The sequence below is a fragment of the Prosopis cineraria genome, unplaced genomic scaffold (genome assembly GCF_029017545.1).
Source record: "Prosopis cineraria cultivar Desert tree isolate PC_DT_omini unplaced genomic scaffold, ASM2901754v1 PC9, whole genome shotgun sequence".
Lineage (NCBI taxonomy): Eukaryota > Viridiplantae > Streptophyta > Magnoliopsida > Fabales > Fabaceae > Prosopis > Prosopis cineraria.
This window is the reverse complement of record NW_026555340.1, coordinates 27,063,213-27,077,142: the sequence shown is the minus strand read 5'-3', so window position 1 is coordinate 27,077,142 and position 13,930 is coordinate 27,063,213. Positions and strand designations below refer to the sequence as shown.

Sequence of the window (13,930 nt, the reverse complement as noted above, 5' to 3'; positions counted from 1 at the left end):
GTTCTCTTTTACAATCTTACAAAACCCTCTTCCCCCTTTTCTCTCCCACTCACACACCTCACTCTCTTTCTCTCTCTACGCCCCTTCCCCCCTCCTCCCGCCTTCTCCCATGGCACTCCGCCGGACAACCGCTTCTGGGCTTCTCTGCAACTCCCCTCATGGACGCCCGTAGGATCGCATTTTTGATCTCTTCCTCCTTGTCTCCTCTAGTATTATTGGATAAACAGAGCTGAGGTGCCCCAATGGCAGACCTTTTTCGCGATTGGCGTTTGATGATTGTCTTCTTCGTCTCGCTTCTGATACTGAGTGTGCGAGTCAGTACGGAGCCGACTCGGGACAAGCAAGCCCTCCTTGCCTTCATCTCTCAGACCCCACACGCGAATCGGGTCCAATGGAACGCTTCCGACTCCGCCTGCAACTGGTTTGGGGTCCAATGCGACTCTTCTCGTTCCTTCGTCTTTTCTCTCCGTCTTCCAGGCGTCGGCCTTTTGGGCGGGATTCCTCCCAACACAATCGGTCGTCTCACTCAGCTACGAGTCCTCAGTCTCCGCTCGAATGCTCTCGACGGCGAGATCCCCGCCGATTTCTCCAATTTGACGTTGCTCCGTAACGTTTACCTCCAGGACAACCAGCTCTCCGGTGAGTTTCCTACGTCTCTGACTCAGTTGGGTCGTTTGACGCGCTTGGATCTCTCGTCCAACAACTTTACGGGTCCAATCCCTTTCTCAATCAACAACTTGACCCACTTGACCGGTCTATTTTTGCAAAACAATAGATTCTCGGGCAATCTACCCAGCATAAGTGCCAAATTGGTTGGCTTCAACGTTTCTTATAATCAGCTTAATGGTTCGATCCCCAAGTCTCTCTCCAATTTCCCTGCATCCTCATTTGCCGGAAACTTAGATCTCTGCGGAGGACCATTGTCGCCATGCACCCCATTCTTCCCGTCTCCGTCCCCGTCGCCTTCCGCCCCCGTCGTGCCCTCTTCCCCTGCTCAGAAAAAGTCCAAGAAGCTCTCAAAAGGCGCCATTATCGCAATCGCAGTCGGGTGTTCTGCCGCGGCCCTGCTACTCCTCCTACTGCTTCTGCTGCTATGCCTTGGGAAACGCCGCAGAAGCCAGCCAGCGAAATCGCCAAAGCCCGTGGCTGCGACACGTGCCGTGCCGGCTGAGGCTGGAACATCGTCCTCAAAAGACGACATCACCGGCGGGTCCGTGGAGGCGGAGAGGAACAAGCTGGTGTTCTTCGAAGGCGGGATATACAGCTTCGATTTGGAAGATCTGCTGAGAGCTTCCGCTGAAGTTCTGGGCAAAGGAAGCGTGGGAACATCCTACAAGGCCGTGCTGGAAGAAGGAACCACGGTGGTGGTGAAGAGATTAAAAGACGTGGCCGTAACAAAGAAAGACTTCGATGCTCAGATGGAGGTTCTGGGCAAGATTAAGCACGATAATGTGGTTCCTCTCAGAGCTTACTATTACTCCAAAGACGAGAAATTGCTCGTCTACGATTACCTCGCATCCGGCAGCCTGTCTGCTCTGCTTCACGGTACCATTTTCAACCCTCGTCTCAATTTTTTCCTCACTGAATTGATTTGTTTTCCTTTTTCCTTTTTAAATTGATGCTGATAGAGTAGCTAACAGTTCCACATTAAAATTATCGAGGCCACTCCGGCATTTATTATGTTCATACGGAACATTATTCCTGATGTGTGAATTGGCACTGTTTTCTCTGGTTTTGTGAGAGAAGTTGACCAAATTTTCAACTCCCTCCAGCTGTAAATAAGGATGGAGATTGAGGATATTATAATTTAATCCAATTTAATATAGGAGTGTAGAACATAAGAATGTGTGTGTGGGATGATTGGCGCTGATAATGGAGGTAATTGAATATTATGTTTGTTCAAAAGCAGAGCGTAGTGTGCGCTGCATCATGATGCGGCCTTCAACTCATGCCTCTGCAGCAAACATTCTCCGGTCTTTCTTTTGCTTTTGTTATTTCATGTTCCTACCTTCAAGCAACATGCCCCTCATTATCTGATTTATTTCCCCTTTCCCTAAATAAATAGAAGAAAAGGGCCAAGAAAATTTCCACCCTCAATCATCAATTTTAAAAAAAAGAAGAAGCAATAGGCGTGCTTTTTTATGCCTTGGAAAGCAAGCTGTATGCTCCAAGAACACTACTTAAGTGGAATGTTTATTTCCAAATGTGCTTTTCTTTTTTATCACTAAAAATGTGATTATAATATAATGCCTTGTGTTAATGAAGATCATTACGAGTAATATTATTGGTTAATACTAAAATTGAGTTTTGGGAATGCGATACAGGGAGCAGAGGGTCAGGGAGGACGCCCCTTGACTGGGATGGCCGAATGAGAATAGCGCTGGGTGCCGCCAGGGGGTTGCTTCACCTACACGTGTCAGGAAAAGTGGTCCACGGCAACATAAAAGCCTCCAACATCCTCCTCCACGACAACGAAGCCTGCGTTTCGGACTTCGGCCTCAACCCGTTGTTCGCCAACACCACTCCTTCCAACCGGGTCGCGGGCTACCGGGCCCCCGAGGTCGTGGAGACCCGGAAGGTCACCTTCAAATCCGACGTGTACAGTCTTGGCGTGTTGCTGCTGGAGCTCCTCACCGGGAAGGCGCCGAACCAGGCGTCGCTGGGCGAGGAGGGGATCGACCTCCCGAGATGGGTCCAGTCGGTGGTCCGGGAAGAATGGACGGCGGAGGTGTTCGACGCGGAGCTCATGAGGTACCACAATATAGAGGAAGAGATGGTTCAGTTGTTGCAGATAGCCATGGCGTGCGTGTCGGTGGTTCCCGATCAGAGACCCGCGATGCAGGAGGTGGTTCGGATGATGGAGGAGATCAACAGGAGCGAGACCGACGAGGGGTTGCGGCAGTCGTCGGACGATCCGTCGAAGGGATCGGACGGTCAAACGCCGCCGGCGGAGTCGAGGACTCCGCCGAGATCAATCACGCCATGAGCAAACAAGAAAGAAAAATAGGAAGATTTTTTTTTTTTTGGGTGGGTGGGGGGGAAGAAAAAGAAAAAAGAGAAAAGAGAAAGAGGACAAAAGGGTAGGGTTGTGAGGAAGTGGAGGAAGAAGGTGATATGCCGTTGGGGAGTGTGGCTGGGGGGGTACCACGGTGGCTTGAGACGCGTACTTGTATTTCTTTGTTTATTTCCTTGATTTTTAATTTCAATTTTTATTGATTTTTATAGGTGGTGGGATGTGGGGTGAAGTTTGAACTGTGGATGAAGGGGTGGCGATTAAGAAGCTCCCATGAATTTAAGGACATTTCACTATTTGTTTAATTTTTCTGTTAAGCAAATTGCTTTTATTGTGCCCCAAAAAATTTCTTTCACACTTCTGCCCACATTTCTTAATTATGTCTTTTTTATTTCTTTTATTAAGACGAGGGTATTTTAGTGATATAGTAGTGCATCAGAATTGCAAGTAACTGAAGGTAATATGTCAGCATAATTATTAAAAAAAAAAAAGGTAAATAGTCACAATGATGATCAGGAATAATTGAGTAGATGGTCCATGGATAATGCTGTGGGTCGGCTCGTGACCTGTTTTTTTGGGCCAAGAAGCTCATGGCTTTTAATTTCATCTGACTATATGGTGCTTCTCATCTGAACTGCATTTATATAAAAAAATTATTGATGATAGAGTCAGATTCGTACAGCATTGGTTGTACGCAGATTCTTGTCTCCCTTTTTTTGAAAAAACAAAGAAAAGAAAAGAGAAGAGATTTCCATGGGTCTCATGTGTTTATGTGTGTGGCGTGCATTATCGTACATTTTTCTTATAAAATGACAGAAATGGTCATAGAGAGAGCGAGCGAGAGTCCTGTTTCTGTTTTCTGAAAAATGGAGGGTCGTTTTTAAATGTCTGTTTTTATTATTTGATCCGTATACTTTTAATTCAATTATAATTTAATTTTTAAATTTTAACTTATTATAATTTAATATTTATAATTTTAATTCAGTTATAATTTAATTTTTATCTCTTACAATTCAATTCTTATAGTTTCAGTTACTAAAATATTGATCCCTATATTTTAAAAAATAAAATTAAAAATATAAAAAATATTTTAAACTTTCAATGTTTATAATATTTATGAATATTAAAAGAGATGAGTAATTTAAAATATTAGTAATAAATATTAAGATAATTTTAATCAATATAATTTTATTTTTAAGATACATAGACCAATATTTACATGGTCGAGACTAAATTTTAACAATTAAATTTTAGTAACTGAGTTTAAACCGAGTCAAAATTTTAGAGTCTAAGTTATAATAAGTCAAAGTTTAAAAATTGAATTAAAATTATAATAATTAAATGATTAATTTTTTTCTTTTTAAAACTTTTTTGTCATCCAATGGAAATATCTAGGAATAATTTCAATCAAGGGCTATGTAAGGGAGACATTTATCAGTAGATCTTAAAAAAATCTAAAATTTCACTACAATTTTTTTGGACTAAATTGAAATAAAATAGGTGACTAAAAATACCGAAATGCCCTTTTGCAAAAGAAAAAAATGATTGAAAACTAATATTAATAAATTAATGAGTAAAATTAAAGAATTAACAACTAATGATTCCGCATTTATGACAAAATGATTAAACTAGTATAATCATTGGCAAGTCATGTAATTTACTTATAGTAGTAAATTAATAAGTAAAAGTTAGATGATTAACAATTGATATTAGTATGGTTATTGATAAGAAAAATTAGGTAATTTACAACTAAATTAACAAGTGAAATAAACAAATAACAATTAATGAGAGTGCTGTTCAGTCAAATTGAGTGAATAAATCTTGCAAATGATTCAAAAATTAAATTAACTGGTTAACAACTCATGTTGACAAATAAACAAGTAAAGTTATGAAATTAACAAGTAATGTTCTTAAGATCATAGAGTCATGAAATTAACTAGTTAACTACTCCCTCTGATCCTATTTATAGGACAGAGAGAGAAGAGTTTTTTTATCCTATTTATAAGTCACGTTATTAAATTTTTATAATAATTTTTTTTACCATCTATTGAATGTTGAAAAGAAAAAATATGTTACTGAAATGTGTATATTGAATAAGGATAAAGTTGATAATTTATTAAATTTTAAAACAAATTTAATGATTTTTAATGTTTTCCTTAGTATTAATAAAACATGTTAAAAATGATTTATAAATAAGATTAGAGGAGTATTTAACAAGTATTGTTAAGGAATTAATATGTATAAGTAAACAATTAATAAGTAAAGTTATATAGTAATCAAATACTTGTTAATTTTACATGAAGGATATTTTAATTTTTTTAATCACCTATTTTATTTTAATTTAGTCCAAAAATCTGATAGTAAAATTTTAAATTTTTTGTTGGGACCAACTGATGAATATCTTTTTAGTCATTAGTTGAAATTCTCCCAAATTTCCAACTCACGCTACCGCTACCTCCGTGTTATCTAGCTCCCTTTACTCTCTTGTCCTTCTCATTTGGGGTAATAACATCGAAACCTTAGACTTCATGAATTAAGAAACACAAAAATCTCCGTCATACTTAAATTCCTTCTTACACTGTAGTCTTCAAAGCGTTGTTGAATTTGCTGAGGTTAATCATTCCTAGATTCGCGCCAGCCGAACCACTTGGAAGGCTGTCCAAAACCAGCTTTTTTTTAATATACACGCGCCTTTCCATTTCCTCTCTCAATTCTTATTATAAAACATTTTTAATCATCTCATTGGACTCTGAAAAAAAGTAAATAATTCATTAACTTTATTTAAAAATAAAATAAATTTTTAATTTTATCTCTGTTAATTTTTTAAAAAATTCACATTACATTCCCTCTTATAATTGATAAATTAAATAGAATTAATATTAAAAAATATAATTAATTCTTATCAAATGTCTCGTATTAAAAATTAATTTTTTTTTAAAGTAACCTTATAATAGAAATTGGGGTGAATTGTTTTTTTTTTTTGGCTCCCTCAAAATACTCCCTCTTATGTACACATTGGCTAATTATGAGATGAGTATATTATTATTAATTATACGTTTTATGTCTTCGTTTGAGTAAATTATGAGATATAAAATGTAAAACAAAAACCGCATCTCAACAACATGCAAATCCTTCTTCCATATTTTCGAGTCCTTTTATTCTCCTTATTTGCCAGGCGCGGCTGATGGAATATTTTAAAGTTATACTTATAAAGAGAATGCGTTTTGATTAAATAGAACTTCACACTATCTCATTTAGTGTTTTGCGTTACACAAAACAGGAAATATTTTCCTAATGGAAAGAATATAAAAAAAACAATAATAGTGAGTCAAAGTATTCACAAAATGACAAGAAACTCGGTTAAATCCATTCAATCATCAACAGAAGGCCTTAAACATGACACGTGGATGGGATTGGCATCAAAATTGGAGATTAAAAGGGATTTAAAAAAAAAAAAACTTTAACTGTGCCTGTTGTATGTGGAGCTTTTTTGTTATATATTTTTTCATTTTGCTCGTACTTTGACTTCACAGTTTTCTACTCTATACTTCACTGAAATTTTGTTTTTAACGGTGACTTTGTTATCTAAGCTGTTCAAACAAGTTGATATTATTTGTATATAAGACCGACATATAATTATATATTTGCCCAATAGTTTAATCAAATATATCATCATCCTATTACGTGAGGTAGGTATACACAGACACACCCCATTGTTTATCATTTTATGTATCATGATGAAAACTAAAAGCATGTCCTTTTTAATATTAACTTGAAAATTCTAAAAATAAATTTACACTAATACTAATTAGGAGATCATAAAGAACATAGAGTATGAGATGCTTTGTTTTTACTTTTAACCCTTTTTATTTGTCAGCTTCATTTTCTTACTTTCTCTCCTTTTCTTTTATTACCTTATGAGAAGGACTTGATTACTAAAATGTCTCTCCAAAGTGAAACAAAAGAAGCCAAGGGGCCTCAGATGCTTGAGCCATCACTTCAATTAAACACCAACCGCTCCGTCCACCTGGTTATTATTATATTTCTTGCATCAATTATTTAGTTCCAAAAGAATTTTGGAAGTATCATTACTATAAGTATGGTAGGAGAAGAAAAGAAAGAGGGATAAGAAAAAAGAACGAGGCCACACCGTACATAATTATCGCGGAGTATCATGGATTAGAAAAATAGTATTTTCATTTTCAAAAAAATAGACACACTGAAAAAGCTGGGCTGGCAATAAGAAATACTCCTTTTGGTCACACAGAAAATGATTAGAAAAAATTAACGGCTAGTTCGATAAGTTATTTTGTACAAAAAGATGGATCATATTTTCTTTCAATTTTAAACTTTCACAACTTTTTATGAATAATAAAACAAAAATATTACCTATGAGGGAGAAAATATTTTTAAAATGATAAAATTTATTAACAAGATTATGGATTAGATTCAAGCATTGATAGACCTAATTAAAAGTAACTACTTAAAAAAATAATATATCAGAGGGCAACTAAGCAAAACTACCTAAAAAGTGAGCATCCGATAATTTAAAGTAAGAAAAAGTGTATGAATGCTCATAAAATTATTTTTTCAGTGCATTAGTAATCAAATCGTTGAAAGTTAAGAACATTAATCATTATGTTTTGAATCCAAAATTTAATGATTTGGTCACATATGTATTGAAAAAATAATTTCATGAACATTTATGCACTTTTACTCACTTTAGGTTACTGAATGCTTTTGACATATGACTTCTTGGATATTTTTACCCCATTGCCCTGTATTAGAAATTTCTTTCTTTTTCAAACAACTTGAAGTCTTGAATCACTTAATTACCTTTCTTTAGTTTAAATGAGATAGTTAAAAGTGATTTATATAACCAAGTGAGTGTAACTTAAATGATAGCAGTTCAGCCTCTTAAGAATCATTTAGGTCATGTTTGGTACATTAGAATTGGGTTCAAGAGAAATGGAATTGAAATTGAAATCATACTTTCAATTGTTTGGTATGCATGAATCCAATTCCTTATGGATTTCAATTTTACCAAAATACCTAGAATTCAATTCCATCTCCATCATGATGGAATTGCCACAATTTCATGAAATTATCATAAGTGCCCCACATACACACTCCATCATGATGGCTAAGTTTTTTATTTTTTTTATAAGGGCATTTTGGTCTTTATCTATTTTAAATACATATATTTATTAATATTATATTCAGATTCCATCTTCATACCAAACATACATTTATAACTCAATTCTATTCTGATTTCAATTCCAATTCTGATTTTATAAAAAACTCTTCCATCATACCAAACGAGGCCTTAAAGGTTCAATTCTTGAATATGTGTATAAAAACATACCTCTTGGGAGAAAACATACTCTTAAATAAAGCTTAAATTCTTTGAGGGATTAATCTATTGGCCTTGGATAACTAAAAAGAAAAAAGAAAAGTGAGCTATACATGCCATAAGAAAGAGTACATAAATTAAGTATCCGAAGCACTTTTTCGTTTATTATCATCGTGTGGTCCTATCGAGAAAAAGAAGGGTATGGCTATAATAATGATAAAGAGAAAGACCCGTTAAGTGGATTGAGCCAAAAGCCATATGGTGGGTATGTAATGTATTGTATGGCACAAGGAAGCTTTGGAATTACAGCATTGGATCCTAAAGAGGCACACTCATTGAACTCTACTTTTACAGTTTTCTCTTTAGTCTTTACGGTTCAACTACTCTATTTACAATCCCATTCCTATGATCACAACGTAAAAACTTCATCAGATGTGTTCATACTGTTCACCTGATTCTGTAATCAGGATATTAAGCATTAGCCTTCCTTCACTCCATTGAAAAATCTCCAATGTTGTTTACAACTTGAGCCAAGAAATTGACAGACATATATTCTATATTTCCTTGCCATCCTGAGTAAATTAAATCTCGTAACTTGGGACGACGTGAAGAGTGTTCTTCACGAAACACATGAATATATTAGTTTAGTCCTCATTCAGCGCCACATGATGCTCATCTACCTGAAGAATAAGAATGAGAAAAAAAATAAAAAAGTTAGACAGGTGAGAGAACACATGAAAATGCATCATCAACCACCATAAAGAGAAGTTTTCTTGCCTTCTAAGTTCATTGTTTTAACATACATACTGCTATGCAATGATGGTGACTTGTGAAGCTCCTCTTAGAAGAAAGCTTTCTCCCACAAAACTGTTCGAGGCTTGGTCATGAGGAGGAAATACAAGCACAAACATTCAAACGGTACATTATTTTCGAGTTGAGTTTAAATCAATAACAGTATTCTATTCAGTTCAGAAATTGCAGATTAGGCAAGATGCCTACTAAATTCATTACATCCATTATTACAAATTCATTATTAAAGTAACATCACAACAACCATAGCAAAATATAACTTGATTATTCAATGGATTAAAACAACCTAACCACTACTTATTTCTATAACTGTGAAAAAGAGGAAATGAGGCAAGTTCGTTTTCACAGATTTATAAGTTGTGATCAGGATGTTTGAGGTTTATCACGGGAAAAATTTTTAATTTGATATCAAGGACTCACTTTGATACGTAATTCTTTAAGATACAGTTGGCAAATATCCATTTCATTGATAAAAGAGATTCTTGACCTACAAAAGATAAATCAGTCAAATCAAACCAATCAGAGACATGTAAATGATATCAAAAGTAAATTCTATTAAAAGATATGCTACACACTTGCATCTCCTTTAATAGTTAACTTGTTTAATTTATCTTTTATAAACCGGATGTGCCATAAAATTTATGAATGGGAACATCTTCAAAGGTAGGATGGACTAAAGAAAAAGGAAAAGAAAACAAGAATTGATGACTGCCAAGTGCCAACAGCCAGCTCAAGGACTTTCACTTAGTGGTGGACCTCAAGGTGTACTGTACTAACCCTTTTCAACAGGCTGTTCCACCATCATGTGACTTCGCTTAGCAGTTGAGGACCCAGTCGCTCACCCAACTCTCTCTTTTCAAATAATGAAGTTTGAACTCTGAACATGTTTATCTGCCATGCCCATTCAAAATTTTCCATCTATTTGAGCAATTTAACTTGTAAAGAGATTTCACAAAAGAAAAGGGGGGCAAAAAAATCAACACTCATTTAGAGAATCACTCACATGACTTGCTCTTTTGATGACTTGTCCGGAGGTAAGACTCCTAATCTTGTCACTTGTGATCACGACCTGAATAGAAGAGCAACTGTTGCCACATTGTAACGTTTTTTCGAAAAACAATGTGCAGCGCGGTCATGCAAGTCAGTGAAAAACAAAATCAGGTTATACATCTCAAGACAACATAGTCGGGACTTCTAATCTTCTTTTGACACATAGTTGGAACTTCTAATCGATTGGTGCTCTTTGAAAGGAAAAAGGGAAACAATTTCCTTTACACATGGTTAGGCAGACCGGACATTTTGAGTGTTTGTTTGGGAAGCGGCTTTGAGAGATAAAGTGCTGCATTGGTGATTTTCATTTTACAGAGGGAATGCAAAATATGTATATGTATGACAGAAAAGGATTCAAAATCTTGGCCTCTCAATCATAGAAAAATGGAACCTCGGATATTTTCTCATGTGTGCAATCGGTAAACTCTCCTCCGGGGTATTGACAATTGACCTGGTAAAGAGCCGAAGCAGACAGAGCTCCTGGACTTTGAGATTGTTATAAATAAAACAAAGATGTGTTAGAACATTGAGTATTTACAGTAGAAGCAGGGCTATCTTCAAGAACATATCCTTCTTCTATTGTAGCTAGAACACATTTTCCAGCAAAATTTAATTACTGCTGGACATTTTGATCTGAAATTGCATAATGCCGAAGTGTAGCATGTTTTGTTTGAGATAAATTTGCTGATGGAACCTTCTCCAAATTAATGGATCAATGCCTATTCAACCCCAAGGAGAGTTTGCATCCTTCAATAAGCTTTTACCATCTTCTGACAATAGATTAATAAGTTTTTACCATCTTCTGACAGCAGATGTAGCTTTTAAGTTTCTTTCCTTCAGTAAATTTGCTAGTCGTCAGTTTCTTATCTTCCATGGTACACCCTGTTTTCTGCAACTCATATAATTCAATCAGAATCAAGAAGAAAATTAGAACTGAAGGATTTTGCATCAGGACCATGACCAAAACAATTTGCAGAATTCATTTCCACTCTCAATAAATTCAATGTTGTATAAATTTCTTCTATCTGGGGATGTGATCTAGTACCAGCAACAAATACATGAAGTTCTTGTCCAATTTCAATCCAGCTACATCCAGGAATTTTTCTCAGGCCCTTTTCTTTCAGTAGCCTCCTTATACTTGATACTTTATCCCATTTTCCAGCAGTTGCATACACATTTGAAAGAGCCACATAATTACCCGAATTACCTGGGTCCAGTTTTAACAACCATTTTGCTATATAACCTGCAAGTTCAATCTCATGGTTTCGTCCACAAGCCACAAGCATGGATCCTAATATATGTGCATCTGGGTGGCTAGGCATAGTAATAATAATCCTAAGAGCTTCATCTAAGTGACCATGAAGGGAAAGAAGTTTAATTAAGCAACCATAATGTTCTGAACTTGGCTTCATATGGAGTTCAGAGACCATATAACCGAAAAGTTCTAGACCTTCCTTCACCAATCCTGCATGGCTGCATGCCGACAAGACACTGGTAAAAGTCATGTGATCTGGTACTATAGCTTCTTTCTCCATTTGTCTAAAAAGCGCAAGGGCTTCTATAGCTTGACCATGTAATGCATAAGCAGAGATCATCGCATTGTAGACAGGTAATTCCTTTCTTGAACACGTGTTAAAAACTCTCTTTGCAGCATTTATAGCTCCGCATTTAGCATACATGTCCATTATAGATGTCCTGATGTGAAGAGACAGAGAAACATAATGTCTCAGAACATAACCATGAATTGCTCTTCCGTATTTCAACAATGTCATATTTGTACATGCGGAGAGTGCACAAGTCATGCTTATGCTGTTGGCTCTAATTCCTACATTTTGCAACTCTTTAAAAACCAGAATAGCTTCATAATTACGACCATTCTGAGCCAGACCAGACATCATTGTAGTCCATGTGATCAAGTTAGGCTGAACACCCAGAAAGTACATTTCTGAAAACATATTTTGAGCTTCAGTAACCTGACCATTCCTGAAGAAACCCAAGATCACAGAATTCCATGATATCACATTTGGTGTGATGGTCTCCATTTGCATCCTATAGAACAATCTCAAGACCTCGCCACTCAGTCCCAGCTCTGCATAAGCAGCTAACATTGTATTCCACAATACAATATCTCTTTTTGTGGTAGAGCTAAACACTCTTCTCGCATAATCCATCTTCCCACATTTTGCATACATATCTATGATGCTACTTGAGACAACCAAGTCAGATTCAAAGTTGCTTTTAATGCAATAGCTGTGCCCCATCATACCAAGTTCTACATTCCTTATATCTGCAGCCACAGTCAATAAAGATGAGAGGATCACACAGTCAAACCTCAAGTTTTCTTCTCTCATCAGATGGCACATGTCAAGTGCCTTCTCAACCAGCCCATTTTGCACATAACAGGATGTGAGCAAATTCCATGTTACCTCATCTTTCATGATTATTTTGCTGAAAACCAGTTCAGCTTCCTCAATCAGTCCGACCTTGGAATAGAAGTTTACAAGGGAACTACCCAAAATGTTGTCTAACGCTAATCCACCTATAATTGCCAGAGCATGCCCTTGTCTTCCCTCTTCTAGTGCCTCCAAATTAGAAGATGCAGTAAGTAAACCTGACAAAGTGACCTGAGTTGGCTCGACATCTTCCATTCGCATGGTATGAAAGAGTTTAATTGCCTCCTCGTTCAGTCCATTTTGGGCATAACCCACAATCATTGAATTCCAAGCAACAACGTTCTTCTCAGGCATAGCATCAAACACCTTTCTTGCATCCTCCAAAAACCCAAATTTCCCATACATATCCACGAGACTACTTGAGACAAAAACACAGTGACCAAAACCCATCATCTTGACGACGTTCCCATGAATTCCCTTCCCAATGCCATTCCATTGCAGAGCACCACAAGCCTTCAACGCATTTGGGATGACAAAATTATCCGGTAGAACCCCGTTCTCTTGCATTTCACAGTAACTCAACAACGCTTCTTCATACAAACAGCTCCGAGACTGCAAACCAATAATGGCAGCCCAGGAAAAAACGTTCTGTTTCTCTAGTCTACGAAATAGATGATTCGCCACCTCCAAGACGTCACATTTTGCATAGAAAATCACCAGTTTGGTTTCAATGTACTCGTTTCGAGAAAATAAGTCGCCTTTTTTAATAATCTGAGCATGAATTTGCTGACCCAGAAAAAGAGCTCGCTCGTATACGCATCCCTGAAGAATTTCTCCATAAACATCCGGTCCAGCATGGAGATTCCTGGATTCCATTTCAGCGAACAAGTCCAGAGATCTCTGGATTTTCCCATCTTTGCATAGTGAAGACATATTATCGAAGTAAGACTTGTACAAGTCTTGATGATTACTGCCATCATTGTCTTTGGGGTTTATAAGTTTTGTTGTGACTTTAGGAAAGTTCAAGGTGTTTTGGGGTTTCAGATGAGACACTTGCGGGTTTGTAGTGGGTGAGAGAGGAAGGCAGGCTATGCATTGCATGGAGGCTGGGTCCAACGGCACCGATCGATTTTGCAGCGTTGCAACTAACCGAAGCAGGAGGCGTATTTTCGTCAACTAAAAGTTTAACGGTCAAGGTCCCTTCAGGACGGATAAACTTTATATCAGATAGGGTGATGGGCGTTCAGGTGGAGACACTCTCTCCATTAAAAAAATATAAATTATTTTTAATTAAATCTCATCTTTTAATTA

At 36.8% G+C, this 13,930-nt stretch overlaps 2 protein-coding genes across 2 annotated transcripts; one reads left to right on the top strand and one right to left on the bottom strand.

The window, feature by feature from the left end:
* Nucleotides 1-3,038, top strand: LOC129320658 (probable inactive receptor kinase At2g26730). The gene is made up of 2 exons (XM_054966202.1): nucleotides 1-1,545; nucleotides 2,325-3,038. The coding sequence occupies exons 1-2, from the start codon at nucleotides 243-245 to the stop codon at nucleotides 2,984-2,986; spliced, it is 1,965 nt and encodes a 654-aa protein (XP_054822177.1). The 5' UTR covers nucleotides 1-242; the 3' UTR covers nucleotides 2,987-3,038.
* Nucleotides 3,039-11,214: 8,176 nt separating this feature from the next.
* Nucleotides 11,215-13,785, bottom strand: LOC129321097 (pentatricopeptide repeat-containing protein At5g55740, chloroplastic-like). Its single transcript, XM_054966833.1, is given in 2 exon segments — nucleotides 11,215-11,421; nucleotides 11,423-13,785. Coding segments are annotated over 2 exon segments (2,361 nt in total). The 5' UTR covers nucleotides 13,721-13,785; the 3' UTR covers nucleotides 11,215-11,358.
* Nucleotides 13,786-13,930: the final 145 nt, after the last annotated feature.

Coding starts and splice junctions, on each gene's coding strand:
- LOC129320658 (XM_054966202.1), top strand. CDS start 243: ATGGCAGACCTTTTTCGCGATTGGCGTTTGATGATTGTCTTCTTCGTC. Junction 1,546..2,324: donor CCTGTCTGCTCTGCTTCACG/GTACCATTTTCA, acceptor AATGCGATACAG/GGAGCAGAGGGTCAGGGAGG.